Source organism: Diabrotica virgifera, chromosome 5, assembly GCF_917563875.1.
Source record: "Diabrotica virgifera virgifera chromosome 5, PGI_DIABVI_V3a".
Lineage (NCBI taxonomy): Eukaryota > Metazoa > Arthropoda > Insecta > Coleoptera > Chrysomelidae > Diabrotica > Diabrotica virgifera.
Genome location: NC_065447.1, coordinates 90417767 through 90442734, shown reverse-complemented (window position 1 = coordinate 90442734; position 24968 = coordinate 90417767). Strand labels below are relative to the sequence as shown.

Here is a 24968-nt window from a genome sequence, read left to right as displayed (position 1 = left end):
TTCGAGAAAAAATTATTCCTCTACAACAACATGGCTTTGTGAAAAGTCGATCAACCATGACTAATTTACTGTGGTGTGTTAATGAGTGGACAGCAGCATTAGATAAAAAACGACCTGTGGATATAATATATTTAGACTTTGCAAAAGCATTTGATCGAGTACCAAGAAGAAAATTGATGTATAAACTAGAACATTTTGGCATTCGCGGACAACTTCTTGAGTGGATTAATGATTTTTTAACAAATCGGGAGTTTTGTGTTAGAGTTGGCAAGTCGCTGTCATCTAAAAAACGGTTTTAAGTGGTGTTCCACAAGGATCTGTTTTGGGTCCACTTCTATTTGTGTTGTATGCTAGTGATCTTGAATCTCATATCAAATCTAGGAAAGCTTTCTACGCAGACGATACAAAAATATTTGCTGACCCACTCTTGAATGGGCAAGACTTACAAAGTGACTTAGATTCGATCTTCAAGTGGTGTTCGGATTGGATGTTACCTCTAAATAGATATAATTGTGTGGTTTTACATTTGGGAAAAAATAACCCTCGTTTGTCTTACTCGACAGACGGGCATTTACTGGATACTGTGGAATCATATAGTGACTTTGGTGTAACGATTACTGAAAATTTGAGTTGGTTGGAGCATATTTCAAACGTTACTAAAAAAGCGAATAGTAAGTTATACCTACTTACTAAGACTTTTACAAAAATATCATTTTCGGGTTCTATTCGTTTGTATAAAACTTATGTCCGACCCCTACTGGAGTACTGTGGAACGGTTTGGTGCCCAGAATTAGTGCGCGATAGAACTCTCCTCGAAAATATTCAAAAGAAGGCCACCAGACTATGTTTCAAACGAAGAAGGCCAGATTACCAACAAAGACTTTCTTTAGCCGGGTTATCAACTTTTGAAGCTCGTCACTCCGTGGTGACTTAATTATCACCTTCCGAATTTTAAAGTATGGATATGGAGATTTGCAACACTTGTTTATTTTAGACGATCACAGCAGACTACGTGGACATAGTTTGAAAGTGAAGAAGGAACCCTTTTCGTCGATAAAGCGCCTACATTTTCTGTGTAATCGCATTTTTAGTATATGGAACAGTCTCCCAACGGAAATTATAAATTCTCCATCTATTAATGTTTTCAAAAACCAACTAGACAGTTATTTGTTTGTAAACTGATCAGTGTTGTGCACAATCTATTAGTCTATAGTTTATTTGCGAAGCTAATTTTTGTAATGTAGATACTATTTCATTTTTCTTGTAAATGGGCTTATGGGTCTCCATGACTCCAGCCCTTATTTCTATGTAATAATAATAATAATAATAATCTACGTCAAGTTGTTGCATGCGACAAGCCAAACTTTTGGGAACGGCGATGAATCGATTCTTCGTTATTTTCGCGTACACCATCCGCTACCGCCGCTATGTTTTCTATAGTACGTGTTGAATGTGATCTATTTGGTCATGTGTTATCCAATAACGTAAACTGATTGTCAAACTTACTGATGGTATAGCAAATTGTGCATTCGGTAGGCCAATTATGTGGATCATAAGTAACTCTAAGCGCACGAAATACATTCTTCATTGAACGCCTATTTTCGTAATACAGCTGAATAATTTCTAGACATCGTGCCGAGCTAAGTCTTTCCAGGATGAAATGTCAAATAATAGTGAATAAAACCACAATGTCAGGTGATACGATTCATGCACGATCTCCCATTAATTCCCCACCAACAAAAGTACCTCCAAACAAAACCATAATACGACCAGCAGTTAACATGGATGCTAACAAAAAAAGAAGTAAATCAATTGCTAGTCTTGGAATGTGGACTTCTTCGACTTGGATGTGAAATTAGATGACCCTTGCAGTAGGTCCAGTGGCCACGACGCAACTGTTTGAAAATAACGTTTTGAAACTAGTTAATAACCACTTTCCGGCGGATCGCCTAGTGGACCAATCCCCGCGATTTTACAGTCCCGAAACACCAAAATAGTTGCGATTACAATCGGTTTTAGACCGTAGTTTTAAAATAGTAGCGCCGTGGGCGTTGGCGCCTAGACTCTTTGTTCGAAAATAAAACTACACTAAATTTCAATACGACATGCACTGAACGTAAACAACAATTTTACTTGTTAAACGTGTTCCAGCTGTATCTACTCGTTCCATAGCAACAGTAATTATATTATTAAAATCACGTGATCACTTTTTCCTTTTTCTCGATTATTAGTTATTTTTATATAGTATATAAATTATTGTAATCACTGAATACATAATGAAGTAAAAAATAATCCTATTAATTACAATAATGAATAATTCACGCCATTACACAAGTACATCTCGTTCGTTGCTGGTGACGATATCGCTGTCAACTACTACTGTTTACATCTAGTGCATAAACCATGCAAATAAACTATAGCAAGATATATAACAGCCAGTTGACAAAGTTGGCAGGCCATGCGTTACCCAGTAACTACAATCAACTTATAAACAATGTATAAGCTTGTTCAATTGAAACAGGTCAGGTTAGCCGTGGACAGGCGCGGATACAGAGGGGGACAAACGGGGCCTTAGACCTCCCTACTGTAATTTACTCTTTAAATTTAATCTTTGTACAGTTTTACAATTGTCCCCACTTCAGCAAAGGAACATCCCTGCTACAAATTATCATTTCGTGTAATTATTTTACTCAAAATGCTTGATTTGAAATATTAATTTATGCAACAATGTTTTCTACATTTTAAACAATGAGTATGTCAGAATTTATCCATTCAATATATTTCCAGGGGCTGCTAGCCGTTTACTGCCACGGAATATAGGTCACCTAGGGCTCGATAGCACGCAAGGAGCCCCACCAGACCTTAATCCTTTTGATATCATACATATCTGGGACGAGTGCATTTTGCCCTCATAGAAAGTAAGAGCCGTATGACTAAATATGCATTAATAATATTAACGCCTCTTTCGCTCTCAGCTACTTATTTGTAACCTTAGCTACTTATAAAGTGGTCAAAAACAAATATAGAAAGTCTTCAGCAGAAAACAAGAACACTTGTCACAAAGTAACAAGAATGTCATCCTCTCAGTGCAGTAGAGATAACGACATTACCACGGTATCTAGAAGGAAGATGAGTTATGGGTATAGGTGAGCAACTGGAGAAGCTGGTTGCTAAATTAAGAACCTATTGTCAGACGCAGGGTGAGACATCTACTCTAAGTCGCACAATTTGGGCAGTAGATGAAACAGCGCGACTTAAACTGATGGAACAAGCAATGAGCAGAAACCACCTTTCCAAGCAAGACAAAAATGCGAATCGGGATGAGTAAATCTCCTCTGTATCATAGGCGTAACCGGGGGTTGGGGGTTATAACCCCCAATATGGATGTATTTAGCAGTAGTTTTACCCCCCCACTTAGGATCATCCTGGTTACACCGTTGCTCTGTATGGGCGACATCTCAATGAGATCAGCCAAGCACATGTCGGCAATATAGCGTCGAACTATTGGTTGACATAAGGAAGGATGTTTGCGGAAACACAGGATTTCCTACTGGCCATTTAAGATCAGGTTATTCCGAGTTAAAATTATCTGAAGACCTTTAAGTCCCAAATGACAAATGCCGATATGGATGTCAAGCAAAATTAAACTATCCAATATCTTACCGCGGGCTCCCAGGCGTTATTTCAGTAGCAAGGATTATTCACCAGATATTAGGCAATAAACAGCGACTTCTCCAAACCCACCATTTCCGTTGGTATCAATACGTCTCTAACAGAATGATTGAAAACGACAACTACAAGCTATGCTGGGACCGTACTGGGCTCATAGACTTAGATGGAGCATGAGCCGTATGGCTAAATCTGGATAATAATATTTTCTAAAAGTCTAGCCCCCCCCCCCTATTATAAATTTCTAGATCTGCGCCTGGCCGTGGACAGAATTATATTCAATTAACTAAAGTTCTCATATATTATGTCTATAAAAGTTATGTTTGTACACATCACACTGATCCGTTTGTTGTTTGTTGTTTTTTTGTTGTTAAAAATCCGTCCAAGTACAATCAGCGTGCGGCAATACCAATTTCAACCTTTTGCGAGCAAGGTCCTGTTAACATGTTTTTTCAACCATGAAAGACAGTTGCTCATGGAGTTTTCGGAAACTAGAGTGCATATTAGCGAATACTTATACAGGGAAACTTAAACAAGGTTTATCAATCGTTATGATCAAAACGTCCAGAAAATATTGTCATTCTTCTGCACGAAAATGCTCGGCCTTATGTCTCCGAGGAAGTGAAAAAATCTACAATGAAAGAAATAGAGGATATTAGAGTATCAACGCTATAGTTCCGATTTATGGCTCTAAGATTTTAATATCTTTTCATCTCATTCTGCGAGGCTCTTAGAGCAGCTGAAGATAGAGACCAATGGAGAAACATTGTTAGGAATATTGGAAGAAATCACGATACTCAGTAATGGGGAAAGGACAAGAGAGAGAGAGAGAGAGAGAGAGAGAGAGAGAGAGAGAGAGAGAGAGAGAGAGAGAGAGAGAGAGAGAGAGAGAGAGAGAGAGAGAGAGAGAGAGAGGGAGAGAGAGAGAGGGCCACTGAAAATGGCGTTAGAAGGTAATTCTTTTCATCAGGTGGACGAAGAAATACAAAATGCCGTTAAATAATTCTTAGACCTACAGCCACAAAAATTCTTTAAACAGAGTATGCCATTATTTGTATGAAACAAAGATACATTTCTATTGATCAAGCCTAGTATTTTGGGAAAGGCCAGAGGGAAGAAGGTCTGTAGGACGTCCTAGAAGAAAGTGGAAAGATGCAGTCAGTGAGGATCTCGAGAAAATGGGATTAAGAAAATGGTAAATAGTGACACACGACCAACAAATATGGAAGGCAAGAATAAACGTGGCAAAGAGTGACGAATGTCATTGATTATGATGATACATCCTGTTACCTTTCAATGTTTGAGAATTAGTCATCCCTATTAGCTTAGGTCTACAACATTTTGGCAATATCACGCATAATATATCACGCATATTTTTACGAATTTGAAAAAAGCATGTTTTTTGTGCATGAAATATTATAATCAACTATTTTCAATGGGAAATCAGCCACAATTTTACCAAAAAAAAATGATTTTATTAACAGTAGTATTTTGTATTTTGACAACGAAACCCGATTTGGGCTTCTAAACGTTATTAAAAATCATTTTTTTGGTAAAATTGTGGCTTATTTCCCATTGAAAATAGTTGATTACAAAAATGCGACAAGGAAATAGCTTCAGAACAACATGAAACATTATATTTAGTTTCATTGTTTTGTTTTGCCTACTTCGTTGCAAATAATCTAGATGACTTCATTTTCTATTCTAATCCATCACTTTACAATATACTAGAAACTTGAAACACTTAAAAATATAATACACCTGTTAAAATAATTTTTTGTTACTTATGGGACTTTCAAAACACGTTTGAAAAATCGTTTGAATAACATCTTGTTAAGAGTTTCCTCATGATTACTTTTTAAAAGTCATAGAACGTCAAACCTTCCATCCCATTTAGTTGATGAATTAAAAAGCTAAAACTACATAATATATACATTTGGTTGTAAATGGAAATGAAAAATATGTTGTGCGTTTTTCAAACAATTTAACGAAGTAGTTGCCTAGAGATGTCAAATAAGTTTAATAGACCTGGATCCCGCGTACCAAAAAAAAGTTGATTAATAGCAAGTTGAAAATTTGTTAATAACGTAACGGTGTCTAGTTGGACAAACTTTGATGTGTGGTAACACTGGAACAGGGGAAGTTTTAATTGTGGAACAGGTTAAAAATTTGGAACCTCAGACTACGAAAACGTTCCATGTATTTTGTCGGACAGAGCTTCCACTTTATTTGTTACTATTTCACTAAACTCTCATGCAAAAATCAGACTGGTGTTTATTACCAACTAGGCATTTTAATGAGTGGAACACGAAGAACATGTCAAATGACAGAAATCATGTTGGTTAGTAATAGCAATCTGATTTTTGCATGAGAGTTTAATGAAAGGGTAATAAATAAATTGGATGTTCTGTCCGACAAAATACACGGGACGTTTTTCCCCTGTTCTTCCAGTATTCCCGTACATCAAAGTTTGTCTGACTAGACACCGTTAAGCTATTAACAAATTGTCAGCTTGCTATTTGGCATTATAATGGGCATTTTAATGAGTGGAACACGAAGAAAATGTCAAATGACAGAAATCATGTTGGTTAGTAATAGCAATCTGATTTTTGCATGAGAGTTTAATGAAAGGGTAACAAATAAATTGGATGTTCTGTCCGACAAAATACACGGGATGTTTTTCCCCTGTTCCTCCAGTATTCCCGTACATCAAAGTTTGTCTGACTAGACACCGTTAAGCTATTAACAAATTGTCAGCTTGCTATTAATCAACTTTTTTTGGTACGCGGTATCCAGGCCTATTAATACACTTTTTGGATTAATACATTTTTAAAACTTTATTTAATTTTAGCTTTTTGATAACTGCATGCATTTCGTAGTGCTTACTAAATGTAGCTCAATGTTAAACTACTTTTATCTACTCTATATCATATTATGTATAAGTTTTTAGTTTGTGAAAACTGTCATTATAGATAGCAGTGCGTGAAGGGTTTAAAGTGTGCGTGAAGTAACAATGTATTTCAAATGGGATTTACTTTTTCGCACACTTTCAATGGGTTTTTTGGCACACTTTCATATAATCAAATATCCTTAACATTCGCGTAGTCATGGTGATGACAATATGAGCAATGACTTACAACAAAATTTTTGACAGTTTTGTGGTTTGAAAGTAGTTAGTATTTTTAAATGTCAAAGTTCTAAAAGTTGTAGAATAGAAATGAATTTCAGTGACGAAGAGTTACAGATTTTTTATTTGTTTATCGTAGATAAAATATTGTATGAAACTGTGCGTGAAGTACTTTTTGCGAACTTACGCAGTGTATAGCACTCGCTCCGTTGTCGCTCGTGCTCTAAAAATCGCGTGCGTTCGCAAAAAGCACACTTCACGAACTGTTTCATAAATAACTATTTTTTCAGGTATTTTGTGAATTGTAACTTAAAATTATATTCTCTTGTTCTAGAAATGTGATATATTTATATTATAAAAGCAAACATTTTATATCTGAAATAGTTACAAATTTTATAGGTAAATAAAAATTTAAGCAAGTATTTATTAAAGGAAGATTAATAATACTTTGGTCGCCCAATGAACTTTCGTTGTAGGTTATAATGTTGATCAGATATCCTTGAATATACACAAAATAAATCTTAGAGAGAGAAAATCTTGCTATTAATAGTTTAAATTATGTATACGTATATCTTCGAGAATCCTACAGCCTCTGTCGCATTCCGCATTTCGATCTCTAGGTTTTTCGGTTCATTCCACGTCATTTATGGCTTTCTTTCTCAGTATCCCTCTGATTACTTCTTTCCATTCCAATACTCGTCTTCCTCTTCTGCTTCTATTTCATGGAACATAGTTGAATGTTACTCTGCATGCTGAAAGAACTGAAACGAGAATATGAGAAAATCGGTTTAAAAATAAATTTAAATAAAACAAAAGTGACGACAAAATCAAAATATCACAATCGACTTAGATGGAAGTGAAATCGAAAGTGTCGAAGAGTATACATACCTAGGTCACACGATCAAGCTAGGCAAACAGAATTAAACGGCAGAGATAACTAGAAGAATCCGAATGACTTAGTCAGCAGTAGAAAGACTCAGTGATGTGTTAAAAAACAAAAAGATACCAATAAATCTAAAGAAATGGGTGTTCAACAGTTGTATTCTACCAGTTATGACTTGTGGAATGAAGACCATGACACTTACAGAGGTATCAGCCAATAGATTGAGAACGACACAGAGGGCGATCGAACGAGCTATGTTAGGAGTATCTCTGAGGGAACATATACGAAATGAGGAAGCGCGAAGAAGGACGAAGGTGGAAGATGTAATTGGAAGAATTGCGCAAATGCATTGGAACTGGGTAGGACACGTGGTACGGCAAAACAACGACAGGTGGACGAGATAGATTGTACCGGGTGTCCCAATAAGAATGGCTCTCCGCCATATCTCAGAAACCGTTTATATTACAGCTGTGAGAAAAAAATATTAATAATAACAGTTGCCTCGGGAAAAGCATGGAAATTATTTTCATAATTGTAGGTCCACCGCTAGAGGGCGTAATTGAATATCAATAATTAAAAAATCAAAGTTTTACAAAATTCACCTAATGAAAGGGCACTGGAAATCCAATCATCGTATTCCTTATAAAATTCTACGCATACTTGATTTCACAAGTTTAAGTTTGCCTTTGCAAATAAGAGGTGGGGTGAGTGGGAACCTTCTTATGAAAAAATAGCTGTAAGTCCGGTTCAGCTAAATCCAATTATTTTGCAGGCATGGTTTCGTTGAAAACAGCTCTTTGATGTCAATGTAAGAGTCATATTTTCGAAATATCCTAATAAGGAACAAGCCAGCTAGTAGGGGTTATTTAATTACTTTCAGAAATCTAGTTTTCTTTGCAGAATATTAAATGCAAGTATGCATTTTTAATTATGTATTACAAAAGTAGACCAAATTAGCAATATAATACCGAAAACCGCATGTCGATACCTTTTTTCTATCTCGAGATATCTTAAAAAACGTGTAAATTTTAAACAACTTTTAATGTCACCGGTAAACGAAGTTAAGGAAAAGTACCGTGCTATGGAAAAAACAAAAAAACATTTTCCAGATGTAAACGTATATAATTAACTAAAACAACAATAAGACCAACAATACTATAAAATATAACAAAGAAATAAAAGCAACTACTTATACTTAGTGACGACATAAATGTTCAAATTGTTGTCCATCATTTTCGATGCAAGCATTTACTTATTCAAGAGTAGATTGAACAGCAGTCTCAATTTCTGCTTTCGCAATGCTTTGAATGGCGTTTCGTATTCTCTAGATTCTAGTTTAGATCATGTTTTCTCGAGTAATGGGCCTAGTGGCACAATCAAGGTCTTTAATCCGTCTAAATATCCGTTAATAAAAGCCTAAAACAGTTAAATCTCTTGCTATTTAATCTACCCTTGAAAGAGTAAATGATGGGCAATAATTTGAACATTAGGCAGTCACTAAGACTAAGTAAGTAGTTTCTTTTATTTCTATGTTATATTTAATAGTGTTGTTTGTCTTTAATTATATACGTTTACACCTGGAAAATATTTATTTGTTTTTTCCATAACACACTACTTTTCCTTAACCTCGTTTACAGATGATAGTAACAGTTATGTTTAAAATTTACACATTTCTTAAGATATCTCGAGATAGAAAAAAGGTATCGACATGCAGTTTCCGGTATTATGTTGCTAATTTGGTCTAATTTTGTAATACAATATTAAAAATGCATACTTGTATTTAATATTTTCCAAAGAAAACTAGATTTCTGGAAATAATTAAATAACGCCTCCTAGCTTGCATATTACTTATTAGGCTATTTCACAAATAAAACTATTACATTGGAGAAAAAGAGCTGGTTTCAACAAGATCAAGTATGTAAAATTCGATTCAGCAGAACCGGAGTTACAGCCATTTTTTCATAAGAAGGTTCCCACTCACCCCCACCTCTTATTTGCGAAGGTAGACTTAAACTTGTTAAATCAAATATGTGCAGAATTGTATGAAGAATACGATGATTGGATCTCCAGTGCCCTTTCATTAGGTGAATTTTGTAAAATTTTGATTTTTTAATTTTTGATATTCAATTACGCCCTCTAGCGGTGGACCTACAATTATGAAAATAATTTCCAGGCTTTTCCCTAGGCAACTTTTATTATAAATATTTTTTTCTCAAAGCTGTACTATAAACGGTTCCTGAGATATGGCCGAGAGCCGTTCTTATTGGGTCACCCGGTACATTGGAGACCACGCGAACACAGTCGTAGTAGAGGAAGACCACAAAAACGATGGCTAGATGACATCAAAGCAAAAGCAAGAAGAAAGTGGCACCAAATAGCACAAAACAGAGAAGAGTGGAGACTCATGGGGAGGGTTTTGTCCAGCAGTGGATGCAAACAAGCTGAAATAGAAGAAGAGAAGTTTAATTTTGGCCATTGTTTGTCTTTCATTCGAAGTTCATGCCCATCCATAAAAGTTGTTTGGATTCTATTGTATCTACAGTACTATAATTCCTTCCTATTCTTCTTATTTCTTCATTTGGGATATGACCTACTTCTTCATTTTTACCGCTTTCAATTTTTTCTTTTATTTTATTGTCATTTGCTAACATTCAAATCTGTAGGTCAAAACAGGTTCTACAACGAACTTGTAGATTGCCATTTTTATTCGTTAACTAATTTTAAGATACCAAAGTAATGAGTTGGGTGTCTGTATCACATTTTCTGCTGAATGTTTCATTTCTATGTTTCTTTCTTCGCTGTCACTGTGTCTAGGTATTTAAAATCTTCGCATTTTTTATATCTCTAATCGAGAGTTGTTGGTCTCTTTCTTCGTCCTTTATTGTTAGATATTTCGTTTTGTTAATGTTGATGGTGAGTCCCCAATGTTTGTATTCTTCGGTTAACTTTCGAATCATATAATCCATGTCTTCCTCATTAGTTGTCATAATCACTTGATCGTCTGCCAGAGGAAATATTTGTTAAGTACTTGTTCTCAAGTTCTATTCCCGTCTACGTGCATTTTCTCCTCCAGTTGTTTAATACTACCTGAATATATAATTTTGAATAGAGGTGGGGATAAAGAACTCTTAACCCTCTTATGACAATAAACGCGTCTGAAATTGTATTCTCTAATTTAACGGCGGTTTTTGTATTTATGTACTTGTTCACTATAACGCTAATGTATGGATTACTTTTAGACCTACCTTCGTCAATATTTTAAACAACCTTTTTAAAGACACTGTCTCATAGGCCTTTAGCTAAGTTCAGCGCCATTACAGAGTTCAAGGCATGAAGTGCGTATCACGTACAACGCACTTTATGCCTTAAACTCCTTTAATGAGCTTAACTTGAGTTGAACTCCGAATGAGCAAGCTGACCTAATTTAATCGGGAAATTTCTGACTGTTCCTTTCTCTATAATTTGTTGAGATCTGATCTTCTATTTCCTGATGTTGGTTTTCGATTCGTTATTTTATCAATCTACCCTACAACCTCCCAATGAGCTAATTACGCTTATGCCTCTGTGTATATACTAAGGATTTCCACAGTGTTCACTGTATTCCTTCACTCAACCGTTTGCTCCGGATTTTTTTTTGTTTTTCCCGTCCCCTTCCTGCAGATTTCTTCTTTTAATTGCTGCATTCACTACATCTCTGAAAAATATTCGGGATCTGCCTTTTTTCCTTTTTTTGGGTTCCACTCTCTTATTCTGTTTATCTAACGATTTTGGTCTGCTCTTCTGAGTTGTCCTTACCAGGTTAATCTCTTCCGTTCGATGTAGTCTATTATATCTGAGTTCATTCCCATTATTTTCTTAATCTCTATGTTATTTATTCTATTTCTCCTTGTTCCCATTCGGAACTCCATCTCTGTTGCTCATACTCTTTTTTAATTCTCTGTAATTTTTACATTTATTTTTGTCTCTTTTTTTGTCGATAGAGCTGATACACCAAGCTTAAATATTCTGAAATATTTTCTTGTTTGATTAGACATTTATTAAATATATCCATCAACAATTCTATTAATATTGACGGTCAGAGTTTTAATAATTCCATAGGGATGTTCCTACGCTCTGCGGCGTCCCATTTTTCATTTCTTTAAAATTCGTCTTATCTCGTCCATACTGATTGACTGTACTTCGTCTTCGTCTATTGGATCTGTTTTGAAGTCTCAATAATTTATTTCGCAATGTAGTCTTGCTTGCGTTAACAGATATTTGTAATATTCTTCCCAACCTGACATAGTTATGGGATCTCCGTGTTCCTTTGTGATATTATCTCAGATTTCAATATACTTCCATGCTTCAGATAAATAAGGCTTCGTTTGTTCCCAATTTTTTCTCATTGGTTCCTCGCGTTTCGATTAAATTTGATTGAAAATGATCTTAAAAAGCAGTTTAAGTGAGTGACACATAAGACTAACACATGTATAATAGTAACTGTAAATTTCACATGCTTTCCTGCAAGTGTAATTTAACCCATTTTATTGTTAATATCCTATCTCTGATTGTTTTTAGAATAGTAGAGACGAAAAATACAAGATATCCCATTGGAAAATATGTCCGTGCTCCATTTGGATGGCGAACTCTAACCATATCAAATGGACAAATACCAGATGAAGATAAACCACTGGATGTTCTACCAGATTACGGAAAGTTGCCAGTTTCGCTAGGATTGGGAGTACTGGGAATGACCGGGTAAGAATATTGTGAAAAGTATGATAAATTAGTTAATAATCAATGTCATTTATTATTATTGTTCCTCATTTAATTTGTAATCTTTTAGGTAGGTACTATTTAAATCATTTTTTTTTAAATTATGCGTGTTGTTTATCTGCAAAAGTATTATTTTCTGCTTTTTAGAATCTACATTTTTTAATATCTGTAGGGACATCTCAAATATACTCACCGGCACAAAATTCCGCACACAAAGTTTTTGATTAAGTTTGACAATTTATAGCTTTATTATTTGTACTCCCATTTTCAAGATTCTTGCACCAATTTGTAGGTACATGTATTGATATCGTTTGGTATTATTCCGGCAACACAAAAATTTTGCTTGCATGGCATTATACAGGGATGAATGGAAGCGTTGTATTTTCTCCTAACTTTAAAACATTCGTTGGAAAAATGGAAGAGCTGATTTTTTTTCATAGTCCTGTCATATTATCCCCGAGACATCACTACACTTTTGTTTTTTGAATTATTCGAGTATCTCTTTCCTTGTAAGAGCTATACCATTTTTCGTAAATAAAAACACTGATTTACTCATAAAATAGAAGTTGGATTGATAAGATTATAATGGCCCGCACGCAGCCCAGATCTCAATCCTATTGAGTATTTATGGGATGAATTAAAAAAAGCTATTCGCCTTCATCCTAGGCCTCCCGAAAATTTGGTAAAGTTATGGCCCTGGTAGAGAAATATCGGGCTATTTCCCAGGCAAGGATAACACACCTTTATTCGATGCCAAACAGATTGCGAACAGTCGTTGCTGCAAAAGGTGGACATACCCAATATTGAATTGTTTTGTTTTGTTAATTTTAGTGCGTTTGGTATTTTTAATTAAGAAAAATTTCAAAGCAGTGTTTTTATTTACAGCTCTTACAAGAAAAGAGATATTCGGATAATTCAAGAATAAAACCTTAGTGATACGCCCAGGATAATACAAAAGGAGTATGAAACAAAATCAGTCCTCCAATTTTTCCACAGAATTTTTTAAAATTAGGAGAAAATACAACGCTTCCATTCACCCTCGTATAATGCCATCATCTAAGCAAAAAATTTTTCCACCTACCTCTACCGAAAGTATACTTTTCCGGGCCTGTTTGTAGGGAGCAAAGTTGTACTTTTCCTCCCTAGGGAGGAAAATATTTTTCCTCCCTAGGGAGGAAAAGTAAAAGTGACGTCATGGTATTTCATTCATGAAATATAACTTATTGATGCCCTGTATAATATCTATTTTCTATTACGAAGTATCTATACATTTTAACGTTTATTTATAAAACATCCTGTATTTTGCAGAATGGTAAAAAACAGTAAATTGTTATTTTGATTTAACAATGTTTACATTAATAATTTGACTTATATTTGACAGTTGACAGTTATATTGTACCTACTTGTTGTTTTAGTTCTAATAAATTTTGTTGGTTAGTTACATAAATAAATTAAGTAAAAATGAAAAAATGACTGGTTATTTGAGGAAGGTGGAAAAACCATATGTATAACATGGGAGTAAAGTGCCTTTTCCTCCCTTGAATGACTACTGCCCTCCGCTACGCGTCGGGCAGTAAACTTCATTCTCGGGAGGAAAAGTTGCACTTTCCTCCCTTGTTATACAAATAGCTATTTCTACCTAGTCCGTTCTTTAACGATAACATATTGCAAAACCTCTAAATTTTAAAGAACCGCTTGGATTAACATGAAATTTGGCATACACATAGCTAACAAGTCAATGAAAAAAGTGATATTAAGCCGATATGTGCTTTTGCCCTGGGGGTGGTTTTCACCCCCTTTTGGGGGTGAAAAATATTCGTCCAAAGTAAGTCGGTAAATGGATAAACTGGCTAATTTTAAGTAACTTTTGTTCTATAGAGTTTTTTCACTAAGTCAATACTTTACGAGTTATTTGGCAGTGAATATATTCATTTTTTCAACAAAATAACCACGCTTTTAGACCGTTTTTCCGCAAATAACTCAAACAGTAAGTATTTTGCCGAAAAAACATTCTTAGCAGAAACATAGCCCGTAAAAAATTAAAAAAAATGGTGTGTATACCACGTCTCTATACCTAGTAGAAGCAGAGTTATAGCTAATGAAAAATAGGTTCATATTCTTCAAGTTCCAGATGGAATATTTTAACTTGAAATAATTAGAAATGAAGCACATTTCGGGAAAAACTCATTTCAACTTATTTAAAGTGTTTAAAAAAAGCTTCATTTTTGTTTTTAAAAAAAAATTTCTAGCATCAAAAGTAAACAAGTTACGCTCAAAATAAAGTTAGTCCCTTTTTGTTTTGGTAAAAAAATCGAGAAAATCACCCCTTAATTAGTATCTTAAATGAATTTAATCATTACGACTTCACAAGTTACTTGACTCGTGTATGTATTGTTTACTGTAAGTTTCATCGGTTCAAAGTCCTTATATTTACAGGGCTGTAGTTAAAAGGGTTGAACGAGTCACTGATCATGAATGTATGCAAATTTAGAAACAACAAATCTTAATCAATTTTTGTCTAACAGAAAAACAAAAAAATACATGATATTCAGAAAAGCAATGCTGAATTTTTTGTTTTTCGAAAGTTTTGGTATCTCTAACAATTTTTAAGTTATTTTGAAAAAAAGCATATTTTTGAAAATTAAAATTTTTAAAAATTTTACTTTGAAACCAAATTTTTTCAAAAATAAGCAGTTTGAATCGATGAAACTTACAGATCATATAAATACAACATAACTAATATAATTTGTGGAGCGGTAACGATTAATTTCATTTAAGTTGCTAATTAGGGGGTGGCTTTCCCGAATTTTTTTTGCCAAAAAACAAAAGGGACCAACTTTATTTTAAGCGTAACTTGCTTAAATTTAATGCTAGAAACTTTCTGTAAAAAACAGAAATAAAGCGTTTTTAAACATTTTAAAAAAGTTATAATGGGTTTTTCTCAAAAAGTGCTTAATTTTTTGGATATTTCACGTCGAAATATTCTATTTGAAATTTGGTGAATATGAATCTATTTTTCATTGGCTATAACTCTGGTTCTATGAGATCTACAGACCTAACGCGTACACCAATTTTTTTTACTTTTTTATATTCTATATTTTTGCTAGGAATGTTTTTTTCGATAAAATACTTAGGTACTTTTTCAGTTATTTGCGAAAAACCGTCTAAAAATGTGGTTATTTTGTTGAAAAATGAACATATTCACTCGCAAATAACTCGAAAAGTGTTGACTTAGCGAAAAAGCTCTAGAGAACAAAAGTTACTTAAAATTAGTCAGTTTACCCATTTCCGGACTTATTTTGGACATATATTTTTTCACCCCCAAAAGGGGATGAAAGTCGTCCCCAGGGAAAAAGCACACATCGGCACAATATCACTTTTTTTCTTTGACATGTAAGCTATACGTGTGCCAAATTTCATGTCAATCCAAGCGGTTTTTTAAAATTTAGAGCAAAAACCGTGAAAGAATGTACTAACCGGAATAATAAAAAACGACATCAATATATTATGTACCTGCAAACTGATACAAAAATCTTGAAAATTAGAGTACAAGTAATAAAGTTATAGATTGTCAAACTTAATCAAAAATTTTGGGTGTTGAATTTTGTGCCGGTGAGTGTAGATATACATATTTTTGTAACAAAGTAAATAAAATTTATATTGATATGCTTTGAGTAGTTATAACAATTCGGGCTTTAGCCCATAATATTGTGACAATTAACTCACAAAAGGGTGGCCGCAAACTTGTTAACCCTCAAAGGAACAAATCAGACTAAATAGAGATTTGAGACTTCTCTGAGGTGGGTTAGAATGCTAAACGAGGAATAATTGTAGGCTTGCCTACAACGATCTCTTCTCAGTAGATTTTTGGAGTACAATGGATGCTATACAGAATATGTGAAACAAAATCAATAACTCAATCTAAATTTAAAATTTGGAACCATGTATTTTTAATGAAATACAAAAAGAAATGTATAGGGTGAGGCAGGTAAAGGGCTTCTTAGAAATATCTCGAGAACTAAAGGTAAGAGAATTATGAAAATTGGAATACAGGGGTTTTGAGGTATGAACTATTCAATGAAAATATTCTGGTCTCTTTGCAACTTTCGGTTATACCGGACGCTGATTGGAAGAAACCGGAAAAAACTTCGTTTTTTTTAAATGGGACACTCTGTATATTTTTATATTTTTGGATTGTCTTCGATTCTTCTTTCTTAAAATATGAGGCTTTTTAATATTATACAGGGTAGTTTAAAAAATAATTACGGTTTTTTATAAATTTTGTAGCAAACTTTACACCCTGTAAAATTGTACTGATTTGTTATCAAAAACTCCATTTATGTTTAAGTGATTTTTAATATAGTCTATTAATAATAAAAATTAATAATATAGCGAAATGTTTAATTTTAGTATACAGGGTTGGTCGAAACTCGGAATGAGTATTTTCTGAGTTTTCTTAAATGAAATCCCCTGTATTTTAGTTATGTAATGAAATGATGTTTTATAGTACTTCTTTATTTCTTAAGCATTCCCTATACCTAACTTCTTTAATTTGTAAGTTATTCGTAGTTTTCTTAGCCAAACATGAATTATTGCAACAATAATTACGTGTAATTTTATATTTGCCGTGAAAATATTCAATCATAAATAATTTTTTGAAAATAAATAAATTTTTATCTAAAATGATTCTTAATTTATTAATATTGGATGAGATACCAAAATTCCTACGGTGTTAAGATTGTTGGTGCATAAAATATTAATAAAAATAAACCATATTCTACCGAGTTTTTTATCATTAGGCATTGTATTATTTTTGTAGTTCAAGTTGCTTTGCTACCGTTACTAATATAAATTTTTGTAATGGGGAACTGATTAGTAAAGTTTTTTTTCTAGGAGAGTATAACAAAAATGTAATACTAGCAATAAGAATTTATCATCTGCAACTCCCTGATAGACGACAACCAAGAAGAGAAGCTTTTCAAAGTTTACTAGAATAATTTCGACGTACTATATTGTGCATTTATTGGTAGAAGCATATAATTTGGACTACATATACTACACATATAGAGGTTCAAATTTAGATACGAGGCCATCTCAGTTTTTGTTCCTTTTATAAAAATGGCGGGCATTCAAAACGGCGACTATACATATGTGACTAATAGCACGATAAATTTTGAACGAGATGTCAGATTTCAACCAAATTTGGTATATAGGTTATTTTTTTTATGAGTAATATCGAGGTCTTGAACTGGAAGAATCGGTTTACAAAAATTTGTGTTTTTACTGTTTTTTTTTATGTAAAAACATGTTGTTTCTTTTGCAATTCTTTCACCCTGTATATATTCATTTTTCAAAAAGGTGATACCGGCGTTGAAAAGAGCGTACAAATATTTTTTAGGAAATATTTTGAACTGTTTAGTTATATTAATTACCTTTTAATACATGCATAACCTATCTTCACATGTAGGTACCTATGTGCGGCAGATTCGTGCAAATAATAATATAAGAATTATTGTGCATTTAATAGTAAAAGCATATAATTCGGACCACACATATTACACATACAAAGCTTCAAATTTAGATATGAGGCCATCTCATATTTAGTCTTTTACAAAAATGGCGGGCATTCAAAATGAATCTTCCGCCCATAGGTACATGTGAACATACGTTATGCATTTATTAAATGGTAATTAACACAACTTCTTCTTCTTCTTCTTCTTCTTCTTCTTCTTCTTCTTCTTCGCGCGACTAGGATTACTCCTGTTTGTCTGCCTCTTATTCTGTTTCAGTTCTTGTTGACTGTACATTGTCTTTCCACCTTTTCGGCGGCCTTCCAACGGGTCTTCTGCTATACGGCTTGTTGTTTTTACAGATGTTCGCTAATCTATCTGGTTCCATTCGATTTACATGTTCGTTCCAGTTTTTCTTTCTTGTTTTTATCCAACTGTTAATATTTTGAATTTTGCAACGTTCTCGTATTCTTCTGTTGCTTTGTCTGTCTCTTAATGATATGCCGCTATTGATCTTAATACTTTCATTTCGATATTGTTGATTTGTTATTTCGTCTTTCTTGTATCGGTCCTTGTCTCCGCTGCATATGTTAGGATAGGTCTTACTGTTGTCTTGTATACTTTTATTTTGCTTTCCGTGGTCAGATATTTGTTTCTCCATATGGTTTCTCGGAGGCAACCACTTACTCTTGCCGCTTTTGTCGCTTGTGTTGTGGTCTCCGTTCTTATATTCCTGTCAGTAGTGATCTCTACTCCTAGGTAATTGAATTTCATTACTTGTTCTACAATTTTGCTGTCTATTTTTAACTTGCATCTACGCGGCTATTAACACAACTGAAAAGTTCAAAATATTTCCTAAATAATATACAGGGTGAAAGAATTGAAAAATAAACAACATATTATTACATAAAGAAACAGTAAAAACACAAACTCTGGTAAACCGATTCTTCTGATTCAAGACTTCAATATTATTCAACAAAAAAAGAAACTATGTACCAAATTTAGTTGAAATCTGACGTTTCTTTCAAAAGTTATCGCGCGATTAGTCACATATGTAAAGTCGCCATTTTGAATGCCCGCCATTTTTGTAAAAGGAACAAAAACTGAGATGGACTCGTATCTAAATCGTATTTAAATTTGAACCTTTATATGTGTAGTACATGTGGACCAAATTATATGCTTCTACCATTAAATGCACAATAATTCTTATAATATTTGCACCAATCTGCCGCATATAGGTATATTTAAAGATACGTTTTGCATTTATTAAATGGTAATTAACATAACGAAAAAGTTAAAAATATTTCCTTCAAAATGTTTTTACGCTCTTTTCAATGGCGGTATTAGCTTTTTAAAAAATTAGTACATACAGGGTGGAAGAATTGAAAAAAAAAACAGCATATTTTTACAAAAAAACCAGGAAAAACACAACTTCTGGTAAACCGATTCTTCCGGTTCAAGACCTCGATCTTATACATCAAAAAAATAACTTATATACCAAATCTGGTTGAAATCTGAAGTCTCGTTCAAAAGTTGTCGTGCTATTAGTCACATATGTATAGTCGCCATTTTGAATCCCCGCCATTTTTGTAAAAGGTACAATCTGAGATGGCCTCCTATCTAAATTTGAACCTTTATATGTGTAGTATATGTGGTCCAAATGATATGCTTCTATCATTAAATGCACAATTGTTTCACATATCGGCTGCACTATTGACCGTATAGGCAATTTTAATAAATGTCAAAAAAATATAAAAATGGAATATCAGTCAAGTTCAAGTAAAAGTTTTTGTAGATGTTGTCTAAAAAGTACATTTTTAAGACACTCATGTGAATTGCAGAACTCGCTATCGCTCATTCTGCAAACTTTCACATGCGTGCCTTAAACTAGGGATGGGAAAAACCTACCGGTTTAAACCTAAAACCGGTTTTTTACTTCGCAATAACCGGTTTTACCGGTTATTTTTTTGTCACGGTTATAACCGGTTTTTTCTTTTTAAAGAAAAAACCGGTTATTAGGTTTTTACGGTGATTAGGATTAGGTTAGGTATTATTTGGGATCCCAATCATAATAATTATTATTCTCAAGTAACTATTCCAAACAAAACCATAATTCAAATTTTATTTTATTTTATAAATACAGAAGCAAACTGAAGTGCAATCTCACATCAGCCAGCAGAATCAGTTATTAAGTTTTATGTAATATTTCCTTGAAAAGGTATTTGTAATCATAATATTTACATAAGAAGTGTCTGTATGAATTAGACGCAAGCCAAACATCATCTATTTTTCACACTAAACTCTTAAACTCTTGACATTGAAAGTCGGTGAATGATTTTATCTGATTACCAAAAATAATGCTCTGCCTATGCATATCGTATTACTGATTACGAATACGAATCTCCAAGAATTTCCCTACGTTTTCAAAACGATACACCCATACAGGAAGTATTAAATTAGTTAAAATGTACCTATTCTAGAAATATATACAAACGTGTTAACAGTAATACATGATACATTTTTTTGATTGTAGTAAAAATAAAAGATATATTGCATTATCCAATTTATTTTTAAGTAAAATATTTATGTTGATATTATTTTTTTTAAATCCCATTTCAAAGAGTCTGGGAAATTTTTTATAAGTTGAAATGGCTGGGGAATTTTTTGATTTTGGGAGGAGAGGAAAATTGTAATTGTAAATGTAACTTTGTAACCTATTGGATTAAAAAAACCGAAAACCGGTTTTTCCAAAAACCGTTTTTTTTTGGCCGGTTATAACCGCCAGGTTAAACCGTAAGCAAAAAAAAACCGGTATAACCGAAAACCGGTTTTTTGTTAAAAACCGCCATCCCTACCTTAAACTTAAACGTGTACTTTTAACACTTATATCATAAATAACTATTATGATTGAATATTTTCACGGCAAACCTAATAAAATTTCACGTAATTTTTGTTGCAATTAATGTTTGGCTTAAAGAACTACGAATAACTTATGGAACACATTTAAGAAAACTTTGAAAATACTCATTCCGAGTTTCGACCAACCGTGTACACTAAGATTAAACATTTCGCTATATTATTAATTTTTGGTAATTACAGACTATATTAAAAATCACTTGAACATAAATGGGGTTTTTGATATCAAATCAGTACAATTCTACAGGGTGTGAAGTTTGCTACAAAATTTATAAAAAACCGTAATTATCTTTTAAACTACCCTGTATAATATTACAAAAACCTCATCTTTTGAGAAAGAAGACATCGAGCGGAATCCTAAAATTTAAAAATATACAGGGTGTCCCATTTAACATAACGAAGTTACAATCAACTTCCGGTATATCAGGAAGTAGCAAAGAGACCAAAATATTTTCATTAAATAGTTCATACCTCAAAACCCCTGTATTCCAATTTTCATTATTCTCTTATCTTTAGTTCTCGAGATATTTCTAATAGGCCCTTTATCTACCTCACCCTGTATATGGGACAAAATAAAAATAATACTGTAATTATTAGTAAAATGATCAGTAGAACAGTAGAAAAATGAACCTTGAACATGTCTAAATGAACATTAGGAACTGGAGATGCCATAATCATAATACCTTATAAAAACTATGATACAATTTTATATGATTTAGAGACTTTCTTCTTCTTCTTCTAGTGACGACTTCGCTAATGAAATATATTTAATATCATTTTAAAGTCTTCTACTTTAAAATGAACATTACATGCCTGAATTGCCGATATAAATGAGTCAGATTAAATAAATTATCAGAAGAAGTTTTTACTAAGCAACAACATTTTTGTTTATTTAGTATTATTTTGTATTTGGCAACGACACCCGACTTGGGCGTCGAAACGTTATTAAATTCATTTTTTTGGGCAAGAAATGACAAAGAAAAATCAGAAGTCTTTAATGAACACTTAAAAAAGTATTCCATCCATAAGATCCATAGCAGCATTCAGTAGATAAAGAAATAGACGAAACACTTAATGCACCCTTCCAAATAGACCTGCCTATAAAAAAAATTCTAGTAAGTGAAACCAGAAATATAATAATGAATGAACTTGACATTAAAAAAGCACCAGGATATGACCTTATCGCAGAAAAAGTGCTTCAGGAATCAACACCCAAATGCTTTAAATTACTAACATATATCTTCAATGCCGTCCTCAAACTAGGGTACTACCCAAAGATCTGGGAAAGTAGCACAAAATAATAATGATCCCTAAACCAGGCAAAAAATTAGATGAAGTTACCTCTTATCGACCTATTAGCTTGCTACGAACTCTCTCCAAAATTTTCGAGAAAATATACGTCAAAAAGCTGAAGTCTATAACAGAAATGATGCACTTAATTCCAGACTACCAATTTGATTCCGAAACAAACATGGCACTATCGAACAAGTACATAGAATAGTTAACAAGATTAACGATGACTTCCAACAAAAACGTTATTGTTCTGCTGCATTTATTGATATGTCACAAGCATTTGATAAAGTTTGGCATATTGGACTCTTCTATAAAATTAAGAAGCTACCTCCATATCCCCACTTACTGCTACTAAAATCATACCTAACTAATAGACACTTCCTTGTCAGACAAAACCAAGAACACTCTTCTCTGAACGCCATAAAATCAGGGGTATCACAGGGCAGTGTACTGGGACCTATCCTGTATTTGTTGTACAGAAGTGATCTTCCTACTACACCGATGGTTACAATAGCTACATTTGCGGACGATACAGCTGCTCTCTCTTCACACGAAGACCCAAAGATGGCATCAAGACCACTTCAAATCTGCCTTAACAAGATACAAAAATGGCTGTCGAAATGGCGCATGAAAGCTAACGAACTAAAATCTACACATGTAACATTTACACTCCGTAAAGAAACTTGCCCACCAGTACAACTTAACAACAACAATTTACCTCAAGCTGAAGATGTAAAATACTTGGGAATCCATCTAGACAGAAGACTAACATGGCGAAAACCTATTTTCACTAAACGCAAACAGTTAGGACTAAAGCTAAGCCGTCTATATTGGATTATCGGCAGAAACTCGAAATTGTCTCTAGAGAACAAACTACTGGTCAACAAAGCCATTATAAAGTCCATTTGGACCTACGCTATCCAGCTCTGGGGAGCAGCTTCTAATAGCAACCTAAATATAATACAGAGGTTCCAAAACAAGACGATAAGGCTGATTCTTGATGCTCCATACTACGTACCCAACTACGTGATCCAACGAGACTTAGCAATTCCAACAGTGCAAGAAGTGATAAGTGAATATAGTGCAACATATCGCGAAAGAGTGTCTGAACATCCTAACGAGTTAGTTAAGCGGTTGTTTGAAGACTTACATGAACATGAAGAAAGCAGATTAAAAAAATTCAAACCAAGAGACTTAATTAATAGGTTTAAGTAATTAGTAATATACATATTTTTGTAAATAGTAACATATTGTAAATATTAGAGGTAATGCCACAAAGTTAGCAATAGCTACATTATAAAACAGGGTGCTTAATTAAGCATCCTGTACATGTCATAATCATTTATCAACAAAGACGCTCATTGTCATTACTGATAGATTGCGGAATAAAGGAGTTAAAAAAAATTTTTGGTAAAATTGTGGCTTACTTCCCATTTAAAATAGTTCGCTAATGAAGGTTGGCTATAACCATTGCAAATTCATCTGTATCTTCTGCTTTTTTAAAAGCGTCTGTATTCTTAACTCGGACCAGTCGCAAATGTTTTTCAGCCAGAATATTTATCGTCAGCCAGGATCCATTTTTCCTTCGATTTTACCCTTTATAATCAACTGCAACAACTCATATGTTTTGAATGTTTTGAACTGTTTACCTCATTTTTTTTGTTTTAGCATGACTGCTTACTTTGGTTTACTAGAAGTCTGCAAACCAAAGGCTGGAGAAACCATAGTAATATCTGGAGCAGCTGGTGCTGTTGGTAACTTGGTAGGACAAATCGCTAAAATTAAAGGATTAACAGTCATAGGAATAGCAGGATCAGATGAAAAAGGAAAGTGGCTTAAACAAGAACTTGGTTTTGATCAATTTATTAATTACAAAAAAGATAATATCGATGAAAAGTTGAAGCAGGTGGCACCTAAAGGAGTTGATTGCTATTTTGATAACGTAAGTGATAATAAAGTAGTTAAATATTTTTTGGTAATATACATCAGTGCTAATAAAAAATAATTAGAATATGGCATGGGGACACAAATACATATTAACATATATTTTATCTAAAATAGGTCGATGTTTTTTCTTTTTAACTTAGTTTTTTCTTTCACGAGAGTCATCTCTACATTAGAGAAGTAGTTTTTATAACGGGACGGGACATATTATATGCACTAAAATTTTCCAAACTATGTGTTTTTCAGTTTTCTTTTTCTCCAGTTTCTTTTCGTTTATTGGAAAGAAACACTGCCCCTACTTAATAATTCCTGACAGTTTCATCTACCCAGGAATTAATTAGTTTAGAATTATTTCAGGATTTACATCAATCCAGACATTACTACGTATTGTGATAATTAGTGACTCAATTTCTTTTAAACATATTTGACCGTCTATATTCTTTTAAAACGTCAGTCACAAAATCCGAATAAGTTTTGGATGGTCTTGTGGAAGTAATTATTGAATGAACGGTTTAACGATTACTTTCTCATTGCTTGTAAATAAATCATTATTTTTTGAAATAAAACAAATTTCATATTTTTTAGGTAGGGGGAGAAATAAGCTCATCCGTTTTGTACCAGATGAACGATTTTGGGCGAGTCGCCGTTTGTGGATCAATATCAGCATATAACACACCTGTTAAACCAAAAGGTAATCTGAAACAAATTATATTAATCATATATTGATAGTTTAATCACATATTTAGCGGTAAATATTATCATATTAAAATTACCATCTTTTAAAATAAGAAATTACAAAATGAAATTAAACCCCCAATCTAATCCTCACTTTAATTTTGAAAAAATTAAATTGTCATCTTTTAAATCATAA

At 33.4% G+C, this 24968-nt stretch overlaps 1 protein-coding gene across 1 annotated transcript in view; it reads left to right on the top strand.

Annotated features, from left to right (window-relative positions):
- Nucleotides 1-24968, top strand: part of LOC114337758 (prostaglandin reductase 1) — a 67723-nt gene that overhangs the window by 32207 nt on the left and 10548 nt on the right. The window contains exons 4-6 of the mRNA XM_028288292.1: nt 12237-12416; nt 23822-24095; nt 24683-24788. Of these exons, the coding sequence (XP_028144093.1) occupies nt 12237-12416; nt 23822-24095; nt 24683-24788 (560 nt within the window). The remainder of the gene's footprint in view (nt 1-12236; nt 12417-23821; nt 24096-24682; nt 24789-24968) is intronic.